This window comes from Cheilinus undulatus, linkage group 1, assembly GCF_018320785.1.
Source record: "Cheilinus undulatus linkage group 1, ASM1832078v1, whole genome shotgun sequence".
NCBI classification, from domain to species: Eukaryota; Metazoa; Chordata; class Actinopteri; order Labriformes; family Labridae; genus Cheilinus; species Cheilinus undulatus.
Genome location: NC_054865.1, coordinates 35,373,685 through 35,401,474, shown reverse-complemented (window position 1 = coordinate 35,401,474; position 27,790 = coordinate 35,373,685). Strand labels below are relative to the sequence as shown.

Genomic DNA, 27,790 nt, shown 5'->3' with positions numbered 1-27,790 from the left:
ACACAGTCTGCCTAAATTCCTGAAATTTCCTTTGAAATTTCTGGAAATGTTACTGGAGAATTTTGTTGAAAGTTTCTGGGGAAAATCCCACACAAAATTAAGAAAACCTTCACAGAAAATTCCCCCAAATTCCCTAATGTTTTCTTTGAAAATTCCTGAAATATTACTGGAGAAGATTGTTTAAAGTTTCAGGGAGAAGTCATGAATGTCCACTGATCCTTGTAAAATCTTCTTAGATTTAGAGGGGAGAGTCAGAGAGAATAGTAGCAAAAATTTCTGGGGAAATGCTAAAAGAAAAATCCACAGAAAATGTAAATTTTCCTTAAAAATTCAAATAGAAAATTTGGGATACAAACACACAAAAAAAAATTCACTTGTTTCAGTTAGATTTGGATCAAAGATCAAAATCAACATTCAAAAAAAATTTAATAAATAAAAAGTTTGGTTGAAAATTTTCATAAATTCGGGTCACTGTCAGCATTAATTGCAGTCCAATAATGTCCACAGTTAGTGCAGTGGTTTTCTATAATTGCATGCTTTATTGTCTCTTTCAGCACACCTTGGCCAAGCCACAGTGATGTAAAACAAGCCCACCACTGCTCCTTAACGTCTTATTTCACATAAAAATCCCTGTAAAGTAAAATTCAAAATTTGTGTCTTGACACTACTTTTTTTTTTTAAACCAACAGACAGCTTGGTGGACAAATAAAAAAAAGTCATCTGCACCTTATGTTATCAAACATTTACATTTTCTGTTGCTTTATTACCTCAGTAGATAACAAGTTTCTTCTTTGTGGAACAGTTCATCTTGTTAATCTTTGATCTACTTGAAGTTCCTTATTTTCTTTCAAAATAAAAGCACGTATCTATCCAAACAGGAAGTCAGTTACCCTTATTTGAAAACAGCAAAATAAAAACAAAAATGAAACAAAAACACCAAAAAGGTTTAAAGGCTAATTGTGAAATTTCAAAATGCAAAAAAGAGATAGAAAGAGAGGGAGACAGAGATGGAGGGGGAAACTCTGAGATTATTTGAGATAAATGGAAAGACCGAAGATTTTAAAATTCTCTACCATAAAAACAGACAACACAGATGCAAATTAAATTAATCAGTCAAAAACTTAATTTAATTGTTTGAATATTTCTTTATTTTTTCAAATATATTTAATTTGGTTTGCTATAGGTCCTCAAATTCAGATTTAACAGCTACAGTTCATTCCACCCTTTAAAATGCTGGATATACTGTATGTAGCATGCATGTTGTTGTAATGCACTTATTGGTGTTATAATTAAATTTTTTCAGAACAAATTCATGTATCACAAATAAAAGGTTGACTATTAATCAGTATCACATTAACACATATATAACAGTACATCCATTTAGAGATAAGAACAATAACTAATCAGACTCTACAATGCATTACAAAGGCCTCTGTACTGAAATTTAAATACAAGTGAAAGAGGAGAATGTGCTTATTTTCAGCAATGTTCACATGTAAACATTTAAACACGTGCACTTAAGCATAGGATTATAATCTTAAAGAGGGATTTAAGCAGTCTGCAGGTGACAGATTGGCAAAGATTCAGACAGATCAGAAGTAAGACTCATCGATATCAACAAAGTGCTTCACTTTATAAAAGCATAAGTATAAAAGTGTTGTCAGAGACAAGAACCAGCCCTCCATTTCTTTTTTTAATCAACGACCTGTAAACATGGCAAGTAGTGTAAACACATGTTTAACCATTCAGAAAAACGTTAAAACTACTGCTCAAGTACAGTTACTTTTCTATAAAGGTATAACAAGTGACTACTCATTTTGAAAAGAGACAATAATCTGTACAAACAAAACAATCTTTTAAAGTTGCACTCTTAAAAATAGAGCACTGTGCTTGCAATCAGACACCCATAATGGGTAGAAGAAAAAAGGATATCGCTCAATGACGAAAGGCAACAAGACAGTATATTTAACATACTGTATTCCAACTGTACGATATGGTTAGTCCATTAGTTTGTGTTTCTACTGGCCACAAGAGAAAATGTGTATGTACATTCATGGATTCCTTGGGAAAAGGCCAGTGTTGAACTTGGGTACCAGTGGATATTAAGAATGAATAAAACATGGTGTAAGAAATCAGCACCAATTACCCACTGTTTGACAATTTGAAAGCTAGAAGGGATGTTAATAGCATATAACAGAATTTTCATCAATCTAAAGAAGGCAAAGTTAAATTTATTGTTTATATACATTATGTTTTTTATAACTAAAGTAATGTTTAATTATCTCCAGTTAATATGTACAAATATGCATAGTATTTCAGCACATTCCAATACTGTATATAGTCACTTCTTTAGATCTGTGGACTTCACAGAAACAAACTACAGGATAAAGTGGTTTTTACTGGTCCTATTACTGATACATCACTACTATAGTGGTTAAATGATACACATTCTTTTAGTGTAAATGCTTGATACTTAATTCTTTTTCTGCTACAAATGCATATTTTTGAGTCTTGCATCAATGTTACCGGTAATATGGAATGAAAAATGGAGAATTATACATACAAATTTAATATTGTGAAGTGAAAAAGAATTTCATGTGTGTTTTTGGCTTAAAATGCAAATTTATTCAGGTTGTGCGGTTAACTTCATAACTATTTGGAATAACTTATTTCACATTGTTGCCTTCATCTTTTCATTTAAAAACATACTATGACCCTTGTCTCACTCCGCTGTTTGGACTTGATCACTTTGCTTTAACTTAAGGATGAATAATACAACTCATATTCTCACAAATACCCGCTGTGAGAACCAGAATACAACTTTTTCTGAGTCCATTCAGCCAAAATTAAATGGTTTTTAAAGTCACATGTTTCTGATTTACACTGTGTATCTTTGTATATTTGTTTGTAAACTTTAGAACATGCAGAGTGATTAAAAACCTCTTGCATTCCACATTTAACATGCCATCTCCAAATGCTGGTGAAGGTTGTGTGACTGTCCTTCATCTGTCACACAGCAGGCACAGACCCGCATACAACGCACACCTTGTTTCTCTCATAAACGTCTCCAAACCACGTTCCATGGCTTTACACTAATGGTAGTAATGTCAGTTCAGCTCCTGTGCTGCCAAAGCACTAATCCACCCCGTCAAAGCCCTGCGCGTTCTCGATGGCCAAGTTAAGTTTCTCCCGAAGTTCCTCAAAGGACTCATATGGAGGAAGGTCCAGGCGGTTGAAGCTTTAGGGAGGGAAAGTAAAGACAGAGAATAAGGAGTGAGACCACATTCAGGATTTACAGAAATAAAACTGTGGGACTTTTCAGACAAGGCTCAGTATATTCAATGTTAATGATATCCTCTCTCTCTATCCTACACACACAAATTCATCACCATCTGTGTCAGCTGCAGGTCTGCAGGTAGCAATATTTCTTGCTCTCACTATGGCGGTATCTGGACTTGTACGACCAAATACCAAACATGTCAGAAACTTGGCTGTCATGTCCCTCTGTACACAGTGTGACAAACAATGAATGATCTGACTGAAAGTGTATGTGACTTCCAAGTGAGTCGTGCAACTCAAAATCTGATCCTGAATCTGATGAAATTGACAAAGTGTACGCTCTGCTTTATGTGAAAGTAGAACTGGGCAATTAATCGAAAAATAATTGGAACCCTCATTTAGAGCCTCTAACCGACGTAAACCTGCCATGTCGATTATTTCAATTATTCCCCTTGTAATTCTCTCTCTACTAATGTACCACCCCCTTAAAAACAAACTATTGGCTGTGTAGTCACATGATAGGAAGCCAGGTGTAGCAGGGCACCTATCCTGCTTAAAACCCAAGAGAAGAAGTACTAGTCATGTGACATCACATGACTAGACCACATCCAGTCTGCTAAAAACTAAAACACGGACACAACTGTGCAGCATAATTTATGTTGTTAGCAAGAAATACAAGTCGTTTATTTTCTACTTTTTTGGGAAAATTTGACATTTTATGAAAAATATTTTCATTTCAGCTGATGTGTGTTTTGATTTCAAATATTTCAATAAATAACCATAAACTGTTTATCTGTGTGTGTGTTCCTTTCGATTATTTGTTTTAAAATTATACAAATTTTACAGAAAAACAGAGTTGGAGGTTGGGGTGGAGTAAACGTTTGTTAATTGTAAACGAGGTAAAAAGTTCAAGTAATCATGATTTTGATATTTGCCATAATCGCCCAGCCCTATGTGATGGTGTAGAAAACAAAAACAAACATACTTAATTCACCAGTTTCGGGTGTCAAGAAGGTGATATTTGTTGCCACTGTATCAAAAAAGGTGTCAATATTGTTTGATTTTAACCCCATATGGTATTAAAATTCAAAAGCAGGTTTTGCACAGACTGATATGCCTTTGCAAGAATCACATCTGATGTTACACATCAGATGTGATTCTTTTTGAAAACCTGAGGCTTCTTAATCAACTCAAATGACTATCAACAGCAGAGTGAGAGTGCATCAGGCCACTAGAGGGCTTCAACTTACTATTTAAGATTCAATGTTATCCTTCATATGTCTTCTATTTTATTTATTATAAACAGCCTCAGTGTTAAACACAGTTAAATAAACAGAAGCACCACATTCAGTGTTTTGAGTGGTCGGAGGCTAAGCTTTAACTTCATGTTTTTTCTTTGACGTCTCTTGAGGACATCAATTAAGATCTTTTTATATATCTCACGTCTACTTTTAAAATCAAGATGTTGATCTTTTCTCACTAGATAAACAAATGGAACTTTTAGAGGCACTACAGGCTCTGCACATGCCAGCTGTACTGCCATAAAAGGAAAATACTTGGGACGACCCTGGGAGCCATGATAAAAGCTGAACTGAACAACAAACTCCATTGACAATTATAAACACAAGACTACAAAGTAGGGACAAAAGAAATCCATGTTCGATTTATACTTGTTAATACCATTTGTGAGTTAGTTATCAACATACTGAAATCAGAACCACAAAGCAAACCAGACTCTTTGGAATGAGACCTATTATTGCAGTAACTGTACCTGCTGATTATAACAGGATGAAGCGATTTGTAGCATGCTAGCAGGAAATGTCTTAGTTTACTACATCTTTAAAAAACTACAGCAGGTGATACTTTAATTTGATTTTTCAAGAAAAACACAACAAAACTTAAAAAATAAAAGTTGAGATAATAAAAAATCATGTAAATTAAATAATAAAGTGATAAAAATGCATTTGAATTATAAAATTAGGTGTCAAATTATGAATTGATTTGATTAACTTGAGGTTGATTTGATGGTAAATGTTGCAATTTAATGAATACAGTGGCAAATTTGATCATTTTGGTACATTATAAACAGCTTAAATATTTGCATTTATCATTTAAGAGAAGAGGCTTCAAGGGTGAAAGTAACAAAAAGTGATGACAGAAACTAAGGTGATGAAAATAAAAGTTTTTAATCTTAAAGAATAAAAAATGCATGTGAATTAAATTATAAAAAGATAAAAATGTGCCCCATGTACGCGGACGGCCCGGGCTCGAATCTGGCCTGAGGCCCTTACCGCATGTCTCTCCCCTTCTCTCATCCCTGTTTCCAACTCTATCCACTATCCTCCTCTATCAAATAACGGCACAAAAATTCCCAAAATAAACCTTAAAAAAAAAAAAAAAGAATAAAAAAAAAATGTGATAAAAGTGTGATAAGAGTAATTTAATAATAAAAATAAAAATCATAAAAGTTATAAAATTACAGTAATGTATTAAAATACTATAAAAGCACTTGGAGAGTGCAGACCTCCGCCATTAGGCCCATCTCCCAATAGTGAAGAATCCTTAAAAAAATTCCTGGATCCAGACGGTCATCTGGATCACTCCCAAAATCAAAATCATCATCAAAATCATCACAACTTTTTTAATTATGTTGTTAACAAACAACCTAACTAACTAACCAACTAACTAACTAACAAACAAACCCTCCCGATCACATAAGCTCCTTGGCGGAGATAATAAATATAAAAATATAATATAAATATAAAATATAACGTAATATAAACACATAAAATATAAATATAATTTATAAAACATAAAATATATTTAATGTTGAGTTTTTGTTACTTTCAGCCTTCATACATGGGTTGCCAAAATGGACAAAAACTAAATATTCCTCACAGAGGCTTTAAATGCGGACAAATATACCAAAAATGTGATATATTCTCAAGAATGTAAGGACTGTAATAAATGAGTGCAGTGCTTACCATGTGTGAGCTCGGGGGAGTTTATCACGTGTTCCCCACTGCTCGATGGTGAACAGCTGTGGCCCGTTAGACCCTGGAAAACAGAATACATCACATAAACACGTTCAGCATGGCTTTTGCTGGCTCTAGGTTACAAGAAACAATGCAAAAACAGTGCGATTATGAGCCCCCCTGTGAATTAAAGGCAAGAGGATACAGTGAATAAGTTGTGCAAAAAAGCAGATGAGAGGAAAGTAGACAATTTAACTTTAACAGAAATAATATCAAGACAGAAACCCCTGAGTGAGGGCTAGTAACATCACAGAGAGAATCTCACCATAGAGCTCAGCAAAGCCATTCATTGGGACTCTCGATGTTCCTGTCACAAACTGTAACAGTCTGATTCTCTTCTCTGCATCCATCAACAGCACTGCCTGTATTGACACAAACACGTTTACAAATATGTCAGTAAAATCAAGGAGGAAAAAAACTCGGAAAACATCCAAGGCCTGGCTTCAGCTCCAGGCATGGAAAGATTTCTTACCTTCCAAAACCACTGGATGACGATGTGGTTGGAGCAGTAGTTGTTCTTGTATTTGGTGTTCGCCCTCCAATCGTTCACATCCACGTCTCCAAGACCGCACATGAGCAGCTGGACAAGATGGCAGGTGGACAGAGAGAGAGTAAGACATGTTTCTGGAATAAATTTGGCTTACTTTAACACATTTAATAAGCGGATAATCTTACCTCAAGCTCATTCTCGTCAAAGATCTTAATCAGATCTTGAGGTATCAACTCAAAGAATCCCTTGAAGCAAAAACAAAAAGCAGATTAGCATGATTTTTTTTCCTAATATTGATCTTCTATGCAACAGACAATAAATTAAATAAACCCTTACATCTTTGAAGGCTGTCATCTGTTTTTGGATCCTGTTCACAAACCTCCACTGCATCACCAAACTGCAAAACAAACAGCACATCAGCATTGCAACTTCATTTCATCACAAACAAGTTAATAAAAAGAGTTTTTTCCTCCTCTTGCTTACTGGATGTATTCCTTCTTGTTGTCATTAGTGACAACTATCTCTGCACCGCCCGGCGTCAGTTCATGCTGGTGAGTCTGGACATGAGGGGGAGACATGTTGATCATATAAAGTAGACAGGAAGTGTGACTGAAAAGTGTTAACGCAGACACACATTCACCAAACCTGTCCAAAAAGCTCCTCATCGATGGTGAACCTCAAATCCAAATCTGTGGGGTCGTTCTCCAAAATCCACATCAAGGAGTTGAAGTATTCACTGTCCTAAAAAAAAAAAAGTACAGAGTGAATTTCTTTCGAAATATGTATGTGTACTATATATATGTATTGTGAGGATGTTGTTGAATCAAACTGAATGATTAGAAGTGGAAATATGAAAAACTCACAACAGACTCCATGTCCTGGAGAATGATGGGCTTTTGAAGCATCATCTTGTAGAAAGGCCGAATGAAGAAGGCTTCAAAGTAACACAAACAAATATGTTAAGATCTTCTGAACTCACATTTTCTTAAATCACTTTAAATCTGCAGTTTTGTTAAAGACTTAAAGTTTTCTACTTTATGTTCAAGTTTTTGTTTATGTATTACCACACTGTGATCTTCATCAGGTTTGGCTGATTGTAACAATCAGATATGTGCAGAAAAAGGTATAACTATTTCTAAAGTGGCACCAAAGCTGATGAGCATTTACCATCGAGCAGTTTTCCATGATACACAGCCATGCCTGCCACACGCCCAATGAACTTGTAGTAGGTGATGTGGTCCTCGTTACACAAACCAGAGTTTGGGTTGATTTGCAGAGTGTAGTTGTCCCTGCAAGGCACAGCAAAAACATGTTAAATAAGAAGAAGACGAAAACAAGCATTTTCCTTATTAATTTTTCCTGCTCCTGTCTAAATATTTTGAGCTCTTAAAACAGGATGAACAAATTAAATAAACTAATTTGATCTGTCTAAGACAGCCTATCTATGCTGGCTTGCTGCTGTTAGTACAGTTAGTATAGAACCCAATGAGTGCTTTGCTGACTAATGGAGCAACAAAATGTCTTTAGTTGCTGAAAGTTTTAGTTACAATGTCAACATTTTCCATTACAGATACCTTTTTTTTAATATTAATTTTATTTTATTTTTTAACATCAGGCTAGTAAATCACTCTGCAGTCAGCATCTACATTAACATCATTCAAAAGGCAATTAAAGAGCTCATTCATTTGACAGGAATGTTTAACAGAACTTAGATCTGATTATAATGTCTTATAGATAGAATAGCTATTGTTATTTTAAGGGAGGGAGGTGTCTTGATAAGCCTTTCTGCTTCTAACCTCCCCGGCACAATGTTTTCATTCATTATCTCGTATTGTTCTGATCTGTTTTAAACTGTACAAATGGATAAACTAAACTAAACTAAATTAAAATCTAAACTAAACTAAACTAAACTAAAATGGACTGGGTCTTAAATTGTTATGGACATTTATCTGAAGTTTTGTAATAATTTCTTTTACGTCCACTTATTAATCAAACTGATTTTTCATGTTTAACAAACGTTTCACCTTAATATTAATACAAAAATAAATGAGCTGAGTGACCATAACAAAGAACTTAATTTGAGTGACTAAGATTTCATTTAACTTTAAAAATTTTTCTAGAAGAAAGATGCTAAAAGGGAAAGGGTACGAGCACTCTATTGCAGCCTTAAACTGAGTAAACAGACAAATCTGTCTGACAACAAAACCAGAAAGTTATTGATTTAATTTGTTATTCAAATTAATGCAAAATGGCTCAAGACATTTTCTTTTCTTTGGATATTTTTTGGAACGCTTGTACTCATCTCATTTATGAAGTTTGAGGACCATCTGACTCATTTACTAGAGGAGTAGCAGTTCACTGAGGTCACAGTTCAGTTTGCACCTTGGCTTTGGCCTCATATTTTAGCTCCTCAGGAAAAAGCAACATAAAGTCCTGGATTTTTATTTCTAGGTTTCCCTCGTTTATTACTCAAACTGACAGTAGTGCAGCTTACTCTTTTTTCCATACAGTATTCCTGTGATAGTTGGTACATCCTGTAGTGTATTAAACATGAGACAAAAAAACAAAGACAAAAAGGATAAAAAAGATTCATAATATTGCAACACGGAAAAAATATGTATCTTATGATTATTATATCTCCTAATTTGAAAATATAAAATAAATTCAACATTAAAAATGTAAATTAGTATATGGGAATTATGGACAAATGCATCATATCAATGATATATAAAGTATGCCATGATGCCTTCCCATAGTTGTTAGTAAACAGCCAGTGTAGTTGTTACTGCAAAATCATGTCTAATATACATCAGTTAAGGACCACAGACCTTCTTAGGTAAACACAGGGTGGGATTTTGTAACAGAGCCCTGAGTAGAGCACTTAAATACACCTGCAGCCAGTTTTCTCTATTCACACGTCTGTGTACAGCCTTTAAAATGTGTTAGGGTCTGTAATGTTTTTGAACCCTCTCTACTTTCATATCCAGAGGCTTTTTAAAAACAGTGCAGAGAAGTTAGGGAGAGGGAGAAGAAGCCAGTGGGTCAAGCAGCTCCTGCTACTGAAGTTAAGTTTTTGCTCTTTGTGTGTTTTGTTGTGCCTGCATCTTTCCCCTACTCATTAGTTGTATAATGGCTGTTGCAAATAGTTATGAGCGTTACTGCCACCTAGTCTAGCAGGTAAATAATGGCATGTGTGAGTGCCTTTTTCTTCATTCAGTTTTCATTGTGTACTTGTTCTGAACTGTGACCCCTAGACTGGATCAATAAAAGCACAGTTACACCCCTAGACTATGTACATGTTTTACTGGTGAATGCTGCTGATTGAATGATTGATTTAATCTTTAATTGTTATGGTCCATTGTTTGCTATTTGTGTGGAACTTCTTGGCCAGGACTAACTTGTAAAAAGATGTTTCTACCTCATCGTGAATACTTCTGGGTCAATAAAGTAAAATGAACACACAGTTTTCACTCACGTGGCAGAATACTCAAACAGTCCATAATACGGGTTGAACATCTCCTTAGACATGAGGAAGAACCACTCCCTTGCTACACCTCCATAATCCAGTCCTTTTTCTCCCTCAAACTCCACCCACAGCCGTGCCTTTAGCAGGTCTGCCCTCTTCACTGCGAGGATGCGTCTGTATGAGTCCTCCAGCACAGCGTTTCGTCTCAGTTTCATCTCAAAACGATTTGGTATGTCCGCCTGCATTCAAGAGTATTACATTTGTTGAAAATAAATATATATGATAACTAAATGTTAAACCATCACAGTACTTATAAGACAAAAGATGGATATGTTCAGTTACACCATCACTCACCGGTTTCTTCAGCTTCTTCCTGAAGTACTCATACTTCTGTTTATAATCTCTGGAATAAGGCACTGCCTGTGACAAAAAAGGTCAATCAATCTTGACTCTGCATTTAAAATATGTCTGTCACTGTTAATACAAGTTTCTGATAATTTGACACAAGATTAATTTTTGAAATACACTCTGTACTTACTGGTCCAGTTATGGCTGAGTTCTGTAATCTAGGATCATCCCATTGCGTGGTCTTAGTGTCTACGAAATATAATACATTAGGGTCCATGTTGAAGTATGTGAACCAATTCATCATTTAATTTTAGACCAAGATGTATTTCAAGTATTGAATTTCTTACGTACTGTGATCAATATAGAATATCCTCCCATCACTGTGGACCCTCTCTTCCCAACCAGGCTACAAAAAGGAGAAAACATCATAATCTCTGATGAATTTGATTTGATTATCAAACATAACGGGTAACATAAACAGCTATGCTCTTACATTAGGAGAAAACAGAGCACATAGAACTTCATGTGTTTTTTTTCCAAAGATGTAGAGCCTAAATTTAAAGAATGTCCTTTCATTGATTTGTTACTGATCTTACATAAACAATTAACTTACTGGCAGAGGGCCAAGATCAGACGGGTCGAGTGAGACTCTTCTCCTCATGTGTACAGGAATCCTTAGTCTGGGGTCTTCCTATTCATAGGAAAATAAAGCAGGAAGTGATTCAAATAAGGAAGCTCTTAAAGAGGAAATTGTGTATGAGACACTGCAGACATTAAAAGAGACTACTTTTCAAATGTTTTATAAGTTGCCACTACATTTTAGGAGAAACTGAGACTATTTATTGTCTTTTGGAGGACATTAAATTATGTTCATTTAAACATTAAAAGACTGCTGCCTTCTCACCCATGTAGTCGTCTTTGTGTTGTGGTCGATAAAAAAGGGTCTTCCATTCGGAGCGCTGCGAACCTCCCAACCAGCTGGCAGGAAGCTAGATTCGTGCGTGGCCTCGGGGCTGGGGGTGTGCTGAGGAGACTCCTCTGGTGATGTAGGTGGTTGAGGTGGAGTTGGACTCTGGGGTAAACCTGGACTACTCTGTGCTGCTGCTGAGGCTGCTGCTGAGGCTGCTGCTGAGGCTGCTGCTGAGGCTGCTGCTGCCTCTGAGGTTCTCTGAACAACAAAAATACAACATAAATCATGAACATTTGTCAGCCTTAAGACTGAATTTCACCTAATTCCATACAATGATGAACAAGATAGATTATAAGAGAAGGAAAACTAAAAATGCTGGTATAAAGAAAATCATTAACACATTTGGCTCCCACTGAAACCAGTGAGAAAACCTGCTTTGTACCTGAACAAGGGGTCGTGTCCATGATGTGGTTCGGCTATTGTGGTTCACATAATAGCGTCTGCCTTTACTGTCCCGCTTCTCCTCCCAGCCTGGAGGCAGCCCAGTCGAGGTTGGAAGCAGCTATCAAAGACATTCAAAGTCAGCAAAATGATCAGTACTGAAAACCTAAAATTCCTAAAACACATATAACCACTTTTAAATTTTTTTTTAACTTCCACACCTCTTCAAACATCAACACAGCAGCTGTGATAACCAAAGAAGATACCCCTGAGCCCTGAACACTCACACATAACGTCGTGGTGCAAGACAGGCTTAGTTATTTGCAGGAAAGGATGATTTCAACAGGCAGTGAGACACTCACCACAGGATTAACGGGATGTTCCTCTCTTGTAGAAGTCTGGGAGTTTCTTCTGATACTGGAATGGCTTGAATTACTGGTGTGATTCTGGAGGAGGCAGGATGTGAAAGACAATAGCAATCACTTGGTCGTTAATGTAAATTTATTTTCCAGTTCTCTCACTGAAAGCCTGTGGTCATATACAATCTCATTATGACTTTCTCCTCCTCTAACTTCCGGTAACCAGAACTTTAAGCTACAAAGAAATGACTCACTGTCTGGGAGGTGCCAGCTGTGGGCCCTGAAACATGAACGTTTCTCAGTTCATCGGCGAAAGCAAGGAACTCAGGCACAGGTGAACGAGGTGTAGATGACGTGACCTGGTTACTGCTGTGGTACAAGGTGGAGTCGTCCTCTGTAATGATTTCCCAGCTCTAAAAAGGGAGACAGCTAGGTAAGATACAACAACTTTACCAGATTCAAAAAGACAATGCAAGCCACTCTTTCCCAGTGAATGAGTCAATCGGTTTGTTTGAAGTGGATTTCTTTAAGTGTTTTTCCAAAGCTCTCTGTTGACAAGCCAGGACTAGACTGCTATAAACTCCATGGCATTACTTATTTCATCAAAACTCTCATCTTTTCTTTTTTTTTTAAAGTTAAGCACAGGGTTGTCAACATTGTTTTATGTTTTATTTAGCCCCCAGACCAAAACGGTGCACAGCAAGGAGGGCTTGGCTGTTGTTAAAGGTACACAAAATACAGCAGTTCTATCAGCAAAGAAGTGCAACCATAAGCTGCATTTCATCGGGTCCAGTCTGATTGAGTATGGTTCGTATGCTACACCCTAAAATAGTTTGCATTTCCACAGACTCCTGTACCTTCATTGGGGGGTGGACTGTAGAGACTGAGTGGTAGAAAAGCTTGTACTGGTGGCATAATTCCATCAGAATAAGCAGTGAACAGCTTTATTTCAGCTAAAAATGTCTAGGTTTCAAAAAACAACATCTTGACTATGTTAGCTGAGTTCAGTATAGATCCTCAGCTGATGGAATATGTTTTTAGAAACGTTTTGAGTCTTAACGGTACGTTAATAAAGACACAAGATGAAGCTGAGCTATTGCAGTAGATACCACTACATTTAGTTAGTGATGAATACAATCTAGACTTAGCTTTAGAATCCTTCCTCCAACCTAGAAGTAATCAAGACCTTAAATTTCAACAGATCAACCGCACAGTAAAATAAAATCTACGGTGACAGATTATGTTTAATAGCTGTGAAAACAGTCATGTGACCTCTGATTAACATGACTGGTTTTATATGGGAAAGACTAAAAAAGTTTCAGTGATTGAAAATTTTTAGAAATTATGAGTTGTGATGTCATTAAGGAGGTAGCGGTAAAACCTGACGCTAGACCATTTGCGTTATCACTGGTAAAGGCATCTTCTTTCTATAAAATATTAATAGATTTCTTTAATTCACTGCATATAGCTCTCAACCTCTGTTTCTTTCCATCAGGCAGGGGGAGGAGTGGAGAACAATGGGTGGAAAGTTTACAAACAGTGACAAATCCCACTCGCTCTACCTTTAACTATGCATGCTGGGACTTTAGAGTGTGATGTCTTGTTTAAAGCTTGTAAACAGGCTTTCAGGATTTTATAACTCATCATCTGTTCTTCATAAACAGAATGGAAAAATACAGGTACATCTGAACAGAGCGCAGAAGAGCAATACAAGCAGGGCAGAGTAAAGGGCAAAATGCAAATGGAAATGCAAAGTGGTTGTGGAAGGTTATGATTACCTCAGGGGACTCTCCAGTGGCGTTCTCTTCATGGTCTGATATCTGTCTGCGTGTAATAAAAGCATGCTCCTCCACATTATTGTTGAGTCTTCTTTGCATCCCAACATCACTGTCCCTATTACAGACACAGAAACACAGTGTATAAAGGCTGGAAATGAAAGCTGAGGCTGTGTTTTTACTCAGGAGAGGATGGCATTCTTACTGCATTGTGGGCCGTTGCCACTGTGTGGTTCTGCTCTCATGATTGACATAGTAGGTCCTTCCCAGGTTGTCCTGCCGCTCCTCCCAGCCAGGGGGCAGAGCGGGAAGAAGCTGGCTCTGTCGGGGACCTGACATGTCCTGGCCTTCTAGAAACTCCCAACTAGGCTGCACAGAATAAACAAAGAGTGTAAGCAGACGCACAAGCAGGATGGAGACAATATCCTGATGCCAGCTGTTCAACTGCACACCCTGAGGTCGCATGAGGAAGACAGATCTGAGTGGCTTTAAGCCGTTCTGAAGAAACAAAAATCTAACAGAGACTATGACCTCATTTAGTGGGACAAGACTTTATTCAACAAGCCAAATTCATATTATGAGCAAACAAAGGCTACTCTTCAACAGATCTTTCTTTGTAATCTCACTTTTTGCAAGCCAAGAGTGCGGTTCGACTGTTTTGTTAAAGTCTGTAAAAAAAGAAGTGAATCAATCAGTTGATTTAGTTCTGTTTATTTTTCTCTTCTAAAAACCTCTGTACTTTTAAGATTATATGAAACATAAAAATAATGGATATTGTATTGTTTTAAACATGTGGTATTGAAAAAGTATCCAGGTATTGAACATTTTGACAGCCTTAAGGCTCGGTGATGCTTTCTGCGCAGACGTCTGCATGGACAGAAACTGATGCGGATACCTAGTGCCGGCTTCCTCTTCGCTGCAAACTGGTATTCACCCAAAAGCCAGGGGGCAGTATCTATTAGAATTATGTCTGTAGTGTGTTTAATGCCATTTTGATGTCTGCCGCGTCCATGTCTGTAAAAATTTCGGGGATGTGCGCGGCCAGGCGAAAATTGGCCGCATGGGACCCCTGCAAAGGGGCGTGTCTTAATATTTGACATCACGTTCAACGCGAGGATGCTTACGACCTCATTAACTTATATCTGGTAGATTTATCTATAAGTTTATGTTCTTGATTAAAGCAAAAAAATATAGTAGTAATGAGTTGATATTATTATCAAAAATAAACTAGTAATAAAAGACTCAGTTAACTGGTAAATAAAACAAAAGATTTGGAAAATGTTAAGGAAATAATCATCATTAATGCTTATATAGAAAGCAGATGGTTATTAACATTGAATCAATGATGAGAAAGTAGTTGGTTTAAATAAATGGATGTATGTTTGGATATAAACAATCCCTGTGTTTGACAGACTTGTATCAAGTTGTCCATTTTGTTAAGCATGTTTTTATGTATAACCATTTTGCTTTCTTTATACATATTTGAAATATTTTCTATTAAATAGTTTGAGCATTTTGAAGATGTGACATTGTGTTGCTTTAGCCCCACTTACATCTGTTTCCTCTGTCTGTTCTGGCGTTTCCTCCTCTGAACCTGAGTTTTTAGGCAGGTAGGTCATTTTGAGACGCAGGTGGCCTTTGACTCTGGACTTGTGACTGCAGGGTAAACATTAGTTTTATTTCAAAGAAGGCAGAAAATAACACATTTAAATATTTTTTTAAATTATTAATAATAAAGATGTATGTAAGATACATGTAAACTATAATACCCAGTTTGGAATAAACTTATAGATCAATATTAGGGCTGTCAAGATTCATTGCATTAATTGTGATTAATCAAACTCCGTAATTAATGTAATACGTTTTTTAATCTCAATTAATCTCATCCTTTATATTCACTTTAAACTTACGGTGGTTAAGCCACATGAGTGTCTCCCTGCAGGCACAGTGATGTAAAATAAATGCAACAGCTCAGGGGACAAGTCAAAAGTCCTCTGCACCTTGTGATATCAAACATTTACCTTTTGACTGCTCAATAATTTCCTTAAAAAATCTTTAATATACCCATAAAAGAAGGTCTGTCTCCAAACAGGGAGTCAATTACTCTTAGTTTAAGACAGAAGGGTAATGTAAAATGATACAAAAACTATTTTAAATGTGAAATGGTGAAATTTCAAAGTATTTTAAAAGGATGTGATTAATTGTGATTTACTACAAAAATTCTGATTACACTGGATTTAGAAAAAAATATCTCATGACAGCCCTGACTGATTCAAATATTTAAAGTAAAGTGAAGCAGATGCCCATCATTTCTTCTGTAAAGAAGCAAATGAAAAAATGGAATGTATAAAACAGAAAAAATAAGGCTTAATAACCATGCAGTCATGCCAACCTTCGTGGGTGAAGCAGAAAATCCTTGAATGTGTATGGCCTTTCTGTGTTAGGATTTTCTGTCTGAGAAAACAACAGAGAAAAGATCTTTGAGTCTAGAAACACTTTTCAAAGCCAAATAATCAAAACTTCAGTGGCACTTTAACAGGATACATTTACATGAAATGATGTTGACATTGAACCTTGGGGGCTAATTTGCAGGTGTTATATTTGTAATGAAACAAAGCAGGACGGTAACATAAACATGACGGACTGTGTTTCCAAAACTGCAGACAATGACGTGGAACAGACACTGGAATAAGGGCACGTGTGTTTACATTTACAAGGGAACATGGGTGACAGTGAGGCTATGAGCTTGTACAGTAAATGTTACAGTAAAAACAAAATATGTCAACTTAGGTGAACTTAAACAAGACACAAGCGTCAATACAGAGAGCAAGTGCCACGTGGAAGCAAGAACTCACCGGTATCTGATTTAAGGGGATGTCCACCTGTCCCAGAAAGTCATCACGCGTCTGATGGGGAGAGAGAGGGGCACACAGAAATGTTAGGACCATGACATGAGAGATGAGAACCACAGACATAAGCCCCACAGGAACACACAGGTACGTCTCAAAAAATTAGAATATCATGAAAAAGTTCAATACTTTTGTCACTCATTTCAGAAAGTGAAACCCATATATTATAGGGGTGAGAATCACAGGGTACCTCACGATACAATACGCAATACATGGTCCACGATACCGATATTATCATGATACAGCGATACTGCGATAATCGATATATTGCAAGAAAACTGTATAACGATACATCACAAAATATATCTAACTACAGAATACAAAGTAGTTATAAAATGGTCAAGTGCAGGATTTCTCAGTTTATTCACAACAATTTAGTATCAATTTCACAGAATTTGACACAGACTGAGCTAAATACTGAATATGAAGTGCATAAAGTCTATACATATGTGTGTAGTATATATATGTATAACTCATGTAATTTTAAGTTAATATCGAATTTAACAATGTAGAATTAAGCTATTTAAAAAATATATAGTCCTGCATCATTCGCATTTTACCCATCTTTGTTCAATCTGAAGATGAGGATTTTCCCCATTTGTTGCACTGAATTAAAATGCTACCGTGATTTTTTTTTTTAAGAAAAGGGGAATAAATTATTAGAGAGTGAATGTACTCCAATCTTTTATATTTCATATTTTATCATTTTTTTATGTCATCAAATAATGTGTTTGTGGAGGGAGATTATGGGAGACGAGCTGATCGACACATCCATCTTTAAGACTGATGGACTGTGTTTTGCGGAGGGCAAGACATGACAGGCCAGTGTTTCTTTCTTGTGTTACCGAAGCCGTCATTCTTATCGTCACTATACGGGACAGGTCCTTACAAATAATACGACTGTGATTATGGTTGCATGAGTAGAGACCAGCGGTGGCTTCAACGGGCTTGTTTGTTGACGTTAGCCGTTAGCTGTAGCGCTAACGCGATGATGCCTAACTCGTAGATTCGTCGTGTTGTCTGAGTATTTTACGCTGGCGTGGCATATCTTGCAAACGACTGTCTAACTCCTGTTTAAGTTTGTGCGGTCTTTCATGTTTTGGAAGCCAAAATAAGTCTACACATCCACTATGAATGCAGCAGAAGTCGCTCTGCTGGGTAGGTATAAGCAACCGGCTCACGCAGACCGGAAGTCACGCGTGATCTCGTTGTCTCAAGAGAGAAGAGGCAAGAGTCAGCTGCCAGCTCGCGATGCCTGCCGCCAACTAGCGGTCATGGGGCGAAATTACACCACAAACTACCGCTCCAACAAAGTGAATAATTTGCTAATTAATTAAATATCGATACAGCATTTTAAAATATCGATACAGTATCACGCCAGGAAGTATCGCAATATTTCAGTGTATCGATTTTTTGTCCCACCCCTAATATATTATATAGACTCATTACATATACAGTGAAATATTGCAAGCCTTCATTTCTTGAAATGTTGATGATTATGGCTTACACTGAGCAACTGGACTGTTGCTCAGTGGTCCAAAGTCCTCTTTTCAGATGAAAGTAAATTTTGCATATCATTTGGAAATCAAGGTCCCAGAGTCTGGAGGAAGAGTGGAGCGGCACAGAATCCACTTGAAGTCAGTCAACACAGCCATCTACCAGGATATTTTAGAGCACTTCATGCGTCCTTCTGCTGGAAAGCTTTATGAAGATGCTGATTTCATTTTCCAGCAGGACTTGGCACCTGCCCACACTGCTAAAGGTACCAAAAGCTGCTTCAATGACCATGGTGTTACTGTGCTTGATTGACCAGCAAACTGGCCTGACCTAAACCCCATAGAGAATCTATGGGGTATTGTCAAGAGGAAGATGAGATACACCAGACCCAACAAAGCAGATGACCTGAAGGCCACTATCAAAGCAACCTGGGCTTCCATTACACCTGAGCAGTGCCACAGGCTGATCGCCTCCATGCCACACTGCACTGATGCAGTAATTCATGAAAAAAGAGGCCCAACCAAGTATTGAGTGCATAGAAATGAACATACTTTTCAGACGCCTGATATTTCTGTTTAAATATCCTTTTTTTTGATCTAATGTAATATTCTAATTTTCTGAGACACTGAATTTTGGGTTTTCATTATTTGTAAGTCATAATCATCAACATTTCAAGAACTAAAGGCTTGAAATATTTCACTCTATGTGTATTGAGTCTATATTACATATGGGTTTCACTTTCTGAAATAAGTGACAAAAAATATTGAACTTTTCATGATATTTGAATTTTTTGAGATGTACCTGTACTGAGGGTATTTTTGAAAGGTATTACATCTCAAATCATGTCTATGTCATGCAAGTTAACAACAGTTTACCTGGGAAATTAAACTGCTGAATCATTTTATTTCCAAGCCATTATTAATAACATTATTACATTAACAAATACTAACACAAATACTGCACTGTGTTGAACCAATGACAGTTACTGAAGAAATCCAAGAGGAAAGAGAAAAACTAGATTATAATAACACTGATTTTTTCTTGAAACACATTAACTTTGAGTGTTTATTACAGCCGTTACATTCTCAGAGCAGAGAGACAGAAGGCAAACATACACTTCACAGGGGGTGTCAGCTTTGTGACCAAATTAACACCAGCGGCAGGTCAAAGTGTCCAAACGAGGTATAGTGTGTTTACGTGAACAAATATAGATGTAAGGCCTCTGCCTTCTGCCCTTGTGCTTCTAATGGTGAAGCCAAGTGAAGCAGTTAAGTTCAGGTTAAAAGAAAGGCAACATGTGCCTAAGCAACAACCAATAAACAGTCACCATGCTGTAAACCCTTATGAATATGTCTGTGTCTTTGTCAGTATGTTTATCAGATGAACTTTAACTTTACTAAGTGTTTTTCCTTATCACATGAATTTGAAGTAACAGAGAGTATCGGGCTGGATGATAAAAAAAAATAAAATTGCAAAAAATATTATAATCAGATTTTTTAAAGGAACCTGTTTAACTATTTCAATCAATTTTCCTGCTTCAATTAAAAAAAAAAAAAAGAAGTAAAGACTCAAACCATACTTTGCCCCCATTTTATCAATAGCATATAACAAAAGTAAACTAAATTTTCATTTTGGGTTCAATTGTGAGCTGTAAACTTGTCCTTAAAAGTGCTATGTATATTTTTAGCAGAGTATTTAGTATTAGGAGAAGCATAAAGACTAAGACTGTGTTTAATGCTATCATATATCAACCTTAAGTACAGAGTTTGCCTTTCTTGTTTTGAAACAAAATAGATTCAACAAATAAGGCAGAACAGGAACAATCATGCTACAAATAGGATACATTACCTTTTATTAGGGATGCATGACAATGGATTTTTGCCCCTAACAAATATGCCAATATCCTCAAAATAATTTTAGCCAATACCGATATTTAGATATAGTTCAGACATAAAATTTCAGTCATTAAAACACTAAATTCAACTTCTCTTGTTGATGAACAGATTGGCAAATTTAAGTCCTCAAAGCACAAGTGTAAGGAATAATTATGAATGAAGAAAGTTTCAGCTGAAGTACGTCTGTTGGTCCAGCCCAAAATTCCACTAAATTATTTTTATGTGCGGCTAATATTTACAGCTGATATAGGCTGACTTTTAAAGACAAAATATCTGTTGTAAATATAGGCAGAAATATTCATCTGTACAGATAATACAATATACGCTACTTAAGCTAATATCTGCTGATACCAATATCAAACAGATAATATCATGCATCCCTACCCTATTTATAAAAGCTTAATATTTATTTTGCTAATTGGGCTTTACTCTGAAGCTAATTTTAGTGTTTGTTCACAGAATGACTTTATTAGATTTTATTCTATTTACTTTTAATCATTTATATATTGTAGGCGACAGTACACAAAAATGAACATGGACTTGTAAAAGTGCCAGATTGTAGCCACAAGCTAATTTCCATCTGTAGTTCCCGGCACACTGATGGTATACATATAGAAGTGTATATCAATCATGTAATTAATGAAAATAAAAAACAAGCATTAAAATCAGACAACAAGCAGAGACCAAACAATATGAACTTCCATCTGCTCAGTGAGCCGGTGTTATCAGAATTTTTCTCATTCAGTCAACCAGGCAAAGCCTGTAGGGACAGCGGAGAAAGTTCAAGAAAAATCTAGATATAATCAATATTTTCCACAAATACAATTTATCAATAACACTGATTTACTGCCCAGGTCTAACAGAGAAAAGAGAAGAATAACTAGTGGCTGTTTTACCCAAGAGAATGAAGGCAAAAATAATCTGACTTCAAACTGGAAATAAAAAATGAAGGAGTACAACCATTTAAGAGAATGACAACATGATACAGCGCTGTCACCTCGCTGCAAGAAGGTTTGTGGATTGAATCTTCATTAGACAGGGCCTTTCTCTGCAGAGTTTGCATGTTCGCCTGGGTTCACTCCTCCAGACTTCCTCACACAATCCAAGCCATGCTTATTAGGCTAATGGATAACTCAGAACTGTCAGAAGGTGTGACTGTGAAGGTGCCTGTTTGTATCTACATAACTTGTGCTCCTAACTTAAAAATGCTCTATGAATATGACTTCAAACTGCTGCTGATTCTGTGGAGATAGGAGTTACTCAAAATCAGCATCACCTCTGAGCCACTGGATGATACAAACAGCTAAAATGGAAATAAAAAATGAAGGAGTACAACCATTTAAGAGAATGACCATTTTTAAAAAACACTGTACTCAAAGATGACTAATATGTCAGTAATAATTGTTCTTTGTTACCCTGTGTACTTCCTTTGTTCATCACATCCTGTGACTCACTGCTTGTATGATTCCAGAGTATTTTAAAAAACCCTTCATAGGATGTTTCCTTCAAACTTATGTCTCTGATGGACTGATGTAAAAAGAAGAGTTAAGAGTCATTGTTGTTAATGCCAGATGTTATTCAACATCAATGAAAATTCAGATTAAGGGAATTCTTAGATGTTATAGCCGATGAGCACATGTAGATCATGATTAACTATGTTCCTCACTTGTTCTCAACAGCTGAGGTAAGTGTAGGGAAAATGGTCAGTTTATGAAGACTAGGAGACAAAAAGCTCTACAGATTAAGGCACTGACTGTGATTCAGAGTTGAAGGATATTTTATACTTCTCTATCCTGTCATTTGTCTGTGTGGATGACCTTGTTATATTATCTACTACTTCTTATAAATGAATGGATAAGGGACATATTTACTGCATAAGCTTCAAGTACAAGTGTCAAAAAGATGTGAACTTTCTAAGGACATTATGCTGGCTGGTGTTTGTATCAAACTGGCATTGAGGAATTACTAAACATGCACAGAAACATCTGCAGGGATTAATTATTTAAATGTTACATTAGTATTTTCTATGCTTTATCTTCTAGGATTTCTGATCCACTACCTCAGCACACCCAAAACAAAACAAACGCACTCAGAGACTGTAAACTGATGGAAAAGTGTCCTCTCTGTCAAATCTGATTCTCTTTTTGTTGTTGAATCCTTTTATCGAGACACTTTTTTACATACTATTACAGCTCTAAAGTGTGTATTTTAACTTTATTTTATTTTTCTATTGCTTGTGTCTACATTCATATTGTCTCTTGGGGTTGCATAGTGATGCATTGGGTAGCGCTGTCACCTCGCTGCAAGAAGGTTTGTGGATTGAATCTTCATTAGACAGGGCCTTTCTCTGCAGAGTTTGCATGTTCGCCTGGGTTCACTCCTCCAGACTTCCTCACACAATCCAAGCCATGCTTATTAGGCTAATGGATAACTCAGAACTGTCAGAAGGTGTGACTGTGAAGGTGCCTGTCTGTCTAGGTGCACATAACTTGTGCTTCTAACTTAAAAATGATCTATGAATAAAGTATTATAATTATGATTACATTAAAACTCAGCTCAGTGTTCCATAAATAGCCACAGGCTTATATTACTGAGTATCCTTGCTGCTTAAAAAAGTGGAGTTGTCATTTTTAATCACCAAACAAACTGGTTTTAGTTATTTTCCCTGAAAAACTTCCTGAATGTCAGCTGAGGTGAGGCCAAGCTTGACAAATAGTTCATTTATACTCTGGATGCATCATGAGACCATCCAGGATAAAAGTGAACTGCAGATAAATGTCCATTCAGAGCCTCCCTGAAGGTTCATGTGACACTAAACACAACTCAGTTTAGCATGTGGCATTAAGCAGTGCTGACCACATCCTGCATGAGCTTGTGGCCAGCAGCGACAGACACATGTTCTATGTCTGTGGAGCTGAAGATAAGCGATATCCATCATAGCTTGGCAGCGACAAACTACTTTTAACAGGTGGACTGTAGCTTGTGAAACTTAAACTTCTAAAAACCCACAAAGATTATGTTATATTACATCGTTTTATTTCTATGAACCCTCCCTTTTCTTGCAAAGGGAGGGTTCCCTCCATGGAGGCCGCCATCTTGGATTTTTGCATGTTGCACATTTCTACAGTACCACAGAAAGGAGCAAATAACAGAAACCCATATTCAAAAAATCTGCTGCACATTTACCACTACCAGTGAGCCTCACCACCTGGAATTTGACCATTTGATGTTGCTAAAATCTTGCGATTTTACACATTGCACCTTAAGTTAAAACTGTTAAATTATTTTAGCCATCTTTTTTTTTGCCCACACATGACTTGAGATAATAACATAGAGTCTAATTGCATACTATGTTCATTTTTATCAGCATTTATTCTGCTCTTAAATAAGAAAAGGCCGTAGTGTTTTAAACCTTAAGGCCTAAAGATAAGCTATGCACTGTTTTTTTAAACCACATACTACCACATGTGATGGTATCCAAAACTAACCAGGAAAAAAAAAACACAAATAAAGTGGCTGTTGCACCCACCTTAGTCATTAAAAGGAAATTGATCTGTACAAGAAATATTTTCCCTTTATCAACATAAAGTCTGCTCTTTGGGAAAAAGCAAAATATTGATTCCACCAAGTTACGGGTGAGCAGAGACATTTCTGATTTATGTTTTGACCTTCCTTGTTTAATACAGCCACTTGTAGTTGTTTATTAACTTGTGATATGAGGCTTGTCGGGTTACGAGGGCACTGCAGATAAGACTGACAGAGCTGAAATATTTCCACTGTGGAGTTTTTGTAGACATATAAGCCTGCTGCTACACTTTGAACACTTTTAACTGTTTTCTTAGCTTTTGTTGCATTATTTAAACAATTATACAGCCAGTAGCCATAATGAGTTGAAAAAGTGATGGATAATTTCGCCAGCTAAGGTTAACACAAAGGTTTCTTAAATTTTAAAATGAATTTGAGTGTCATCTATTTTGCTTTTACTTTTGTGATAAATACATTTAGCATTGTTGTTTGCACACAGCATGAAGTTATCACTTTTTTACCACTGCGGTAAAAGATCATTTATGAGTACAAAGCTTGCTATCTATATACTGAGTCAATAAATTTTGATGCCATTTACAAAAGCATAGTATAATGTATTAGGGAAAAATTCAAGCAAGATGCTTTTAGGTAAGTTTTAGTACACTTTAGAAGTATGGCATAATTTTTGATAAATATGTAACCTTACAGAGTGTAAATAACAGTTGTTGCTCTGTTGTGGGTGTGTGTAGAATGTAAACAAAGGCGTGTAAAATTTGATTCAGACTTATCAGAAAAAACATGTGATGTGACTTGAACCGAGTTAACCTTAAGGACTATGAACATCGAAATCCAGTGAAATGCATTAAGAGGGCGTTCATGGGGAATTAAAGTGACATGGTAGGTTCCAGACCAGAAAAAGAAAATCAAAAGTGTGCTTTGAAGTACATGGTCTGGTTAATTACTGGAGGAGACCTTCTTACTTGACAAGCTGCTAAATGCAGGGGGGAGGCTGACACCTAATACTTCACAAACACTGCATGGCAGGGGGACCCACAGGGAAGGGACACACCATCCTTTTACTGGGAAAGGCTCACACTCCTGTCCTGCCTGCATTACATACCCCCTCCACACAGACACACACACCATGTCCACAGATGGCTGGCATGACTGTGCGCTGCTCTAGTATCATGCTGTTAAATTTGAATCCACGGGACTGGGCAGTGCTACAGACCACCAGACTATCTGGAGTCAGGGGGAATATTTCAGAGGAACTTTATTTATACCAGCAAGGGGCACTGCTTTTCCCACCACTAAAATTAGTCCGGGTAAATACTTAAGTCGATTACTCATAGTGCTAACAGAATAATAAAAAAGGTAACTACTCTAAAGTTCAGCATATTTTCATATATTGCTATAAACAAACAGACCTAAAGTTGTGAAATGGGCTACTTTTCCTCCTCCGTCTCTCTTTTCTTGGAAACCAATATGCAAATGGATTTACTGTAATGTAACCCAACACCTCCGAATGTTTGTCCACATTGGGCTTGTTAATTGCATGACTTAGCTGTAGCAATCCTCTCAGTTACTGAATTTCGCTCTTGCTTATGGTAAGCCTAATGGCTGAGTACACAAAGTTTGAAGGAGTTTGAATGGCAAAGTAGTGAAGAAGAACAGCATTACAGAAGCAGTCAAGAGCCACATTGAAAAAAAAAATTCAATATCAACTATTTTAACAAGAAAAAAGGCAAATATCTTAAATTTAGCTCATAATCAAATACTTGTTATATGGTATTCATGGCTGTCTGACTTTAAGAACAACAGTTAGAGTAAAGTCACTCAAACAAAAGCAAAGGGAATCCACTCTAACCAGTTTAACAACATAACAGGACACTGTGCAGGGCTCCTTGAAAGGGACTTTATGACACATAAGGTCTCATGAGGCAAGCACTATTTAAGACCTGTTTGCTTCTCAATTTATACTAAAGCATCTTGGATGGGAACTCAAAACTCACCTCGTGTTTTTGACTTGGACTCTTTGGTGTATCATCCTCTTTGTGGCTTGTGTTTACATCCGTAACAGAGCTAGGCAACTTAGCAGGGCAGCAAGGAGACAAATGAATGTGAACATGAGGGGAGCAAGGGCTACTGAGTTTTGGATTTGAAACATGACATGAAATTCCAGTGTTAGCATAGGGAACTTCCAGGGAAAAGCTCCTTTGTATTGCGCGATGACAATGGTTTTCCTCAGGCTTTTCCTGGCCTTTTCCTGATAAACAGGCCTTCTGGTTTTTCTCTGATGGTTTTGTTGAGGAAAACAAACAAGCAGAGGTACTGCGATACAGTTTTTTGCGAGGGTCAAGTTCACCCTCTGGATGTGTGGTTGGGTGAGGAGCTTCAGGATATCCCACGTTAACCGTAGCCATAGTCGTAGCTCCATTCCCCAGTATCGTTGGTCTGTGGTGGGCAAAATGCAGCAGCACGCTGCTTGAGTGCCGATTTGATCTGTCAAGACTTGATGACAGTTCCATTAATTTACTCCTGTCTTCCATTCTGCATTTTGGTTCATCCTGTAAAGGAATATTAAATTGCACCATGTGTTTAGTATCCCTGAACTCAGCTGAACAGCTTCCTTTTGGGAGACGGTGGCCATTTCCTGGCGCAGCGATGGACCCGTTGCAAGTCACTTCCTCATCATCTTGTGAGAATGTCTGAAATGTCTGAAAAGATGACTGATGGGAGCCCTTTATGGGTGGGAGAGCAGGAAGAGCCACTGGACTGACTGGAGATGCAGGTGGGGTGGTGCAGGGGCTCTTAGGAAATATAACCAAGGAGGAGCACCGTCTCAGGGGAACCTTGGACTTGCAGCAGCGCAGACATCTCTCCTGAGTGGTCTTGTGTTTTTCTGGAGCCTCTGGTTCAAATATGCTGTTGCTGCTACAATACCCAGGATCACTTGCCATGCTACTGCTGCATGAGCCTCCCTCAGAGCCGCTACCTGCTCCTCCTTCACCGCTTGTCGGGTCTCCATCTTCTATACTGCCGTCTACCTCTCCATTGGGCTTTCCACAAGGCTGCAGGGAGATCTGCAGTATGCTCTTCCTGTTACATGCTCCAGTATTAACCCTGGGTACGAGCACTGAAGAGTACCGCTGTAAATTAGCATTCTCTGGTGACAGAGGAGTCACCTTCAAGTGGACAGAACTGTGCGCCAGAATCTCTGCAGGGCTTCGAGCTGGCACACTGACTCCACTCTCCTCACCATGGCTGCTGAGGCTCTCTGACAGAGGGTCCGTGTTGCTTCGTCTTGACGCGAAATGCAAGCGCAGGCGACGTGCCATTCGTTTAACTCTCTAATCCCTGCACTGCTGGTGAGAGCTGCATGATCACACTTGCTGGTCGGAAAAAAGGAAAGCAACTGCTCCAAGCTCTGCTCTGTGATCACAATCATTAGCGGCTGTACATTGCCAAAATAGCTCTGGTGACAACCTACATTCCTCTCCAGGCTGACTTCAGCTTTTAGTCAGAAGAGGTCAGTGGTTCCGTTTGGAGACATGACCCAAACATACGACCTTTGAAACTAGAGCAATCCCAGACACTAGCCCCTTTGGAGAGCAGCATGAACACTAAAAGAAAAACAAAATCATTCAGAACTTTAAAGAGTTTCCACACTGACCTGCTTTATAACCTTAGCTTAGCTGCTAGTTCACTGTACCTCCTGAGTCCCAGCCAGACTGACATCAAACACACTGTGTCTTTTCCAGTCACCTTACTCTTGATTTCCCTTTCTCAAAAACAAAAACAAAAAAAAGGAAGCCCTGTGTGCTGCATCTGAGACTAAAGCACTGGTAAACTGTTACATCT

General features: G+C 37.4%; 1 protein-coding gene across 2 annotated transcripts in view; it reads right to left on the bottom strand.

Annotated features, from left to right (window-relative positions):
* Nucleotides 1–1,142: 1,142 nt before the first annotated feature.
* The window catches only part of nedd4a (NEDD4 E3 ubiquitin protein ligase a), a 44,147-nt gene continuing 17,499 nt past the window's right edge, over nucleotides 1,143–27,790 (bottom strand). Inside the window, exons 1-25 of one of the 2 annotated variants that reach the window (XM_041785340.1) lie at nucleotides 25,942–27,267; nucleotides 16,959–17,009; nucleotides 16,496–16,557; nucleotides 15,657–15,759; nucleotides 14,309–14,472; nucleotides 14,107–14,221; nucleotides 12,583–12,741; nucleotides 12,332–12,415; nucleotides 11,971–12,090; nucleotides 11,523–11,786; nucleotides 11,232–11,309; nucleotides 10,970–11,024; nucleotides 10,809–10,867; nucleotides 10,625–10,690; nucleotides 10,280–10,509; nucleotides 7,972–8,093; nucleotides 7,668–7,738; nucleotides 7,450–7,545; nucleotides 7,288–7,361; nucleotides 7,141–7,201; nucleotides 6,990–7,049; nucleotides 6,787–6,894; nucleotides 6,580–6,676; nucleotides 6,264–6,336; nucleotides 1,143–3,238 (exon numbers count right to left, since the gene is read on the bottom strand). In XM_041785340.1, coding sequence (XP_041641274.1) covers nucleotides 3,136–3,238; nucleotides 6,264–6,336; nucleotides 6,580–6,676; nucleotides 6,787–6,894; nucleotides 6,990–7,049; nucleotides 7,141–7,201; nucleotides 7,288–7,361; nucleotides 7,450–7,545; nucleotides 7,668–7,738; nucleotides 7,972–8,093; nucleotides 10,280–10,509; nucleotides 10,625–10,690; nucleotides 10,809–10,867; nucleotides 10,970–11,024; nucleotides 11,232–11,309; nucleotides 11,523–11,786; nucleotides 11,971–12,090; nucleotides 12,332–12,415; nucleotides 12,583–12,741; nucleotides 14,107–14,221; nucleotides 14,309–14,472; nucleotides 15,657–15,759; nucleotides 16,496–16,557; nucleotides 16,959–17,009; nucleotides 25,942–27,267 — 3,801 coding nt within the window. In that variant the 3' untranslated portion in view covers nucleotides 1,143–3,135. Of the gene's footprint in view, nucleotides 3,239–6,263; nucleotides 6,337–6,579; nucleotides 6,677–6,786; nucleotides 6,895–6,989; nucleotides 7,050–7,140; nucleotides 7,202–7,287; nucleotides 7,362–7,449; nucleotides 7,546–7,667; nucleotides 7,739–7,971; nucleotides 8,094–10,279; nucleotides 10,510–10,624; nucleotides 10,691–10,808; nucleotides 10,868–10,969; nucleotides 11,025–11,231; nucleotides 11,310–11,522; nucleotides 11,787–11,970; nucleotides 12,091–12,331; nucleotides 12,416–12,582; nucleotides 12,742–14,106; nucleotides 14,222–14,308; nucleotides 14,473–15,656; nucleotides 15,760–16,495; nucleotides 16,558–16,958; nucleotides 17,010–25,941; nucleotides 27,268–27,790 lie in introns of those variants that run through there. The other variant, XM_041785350.1, reaches the window with a different exon arrangement.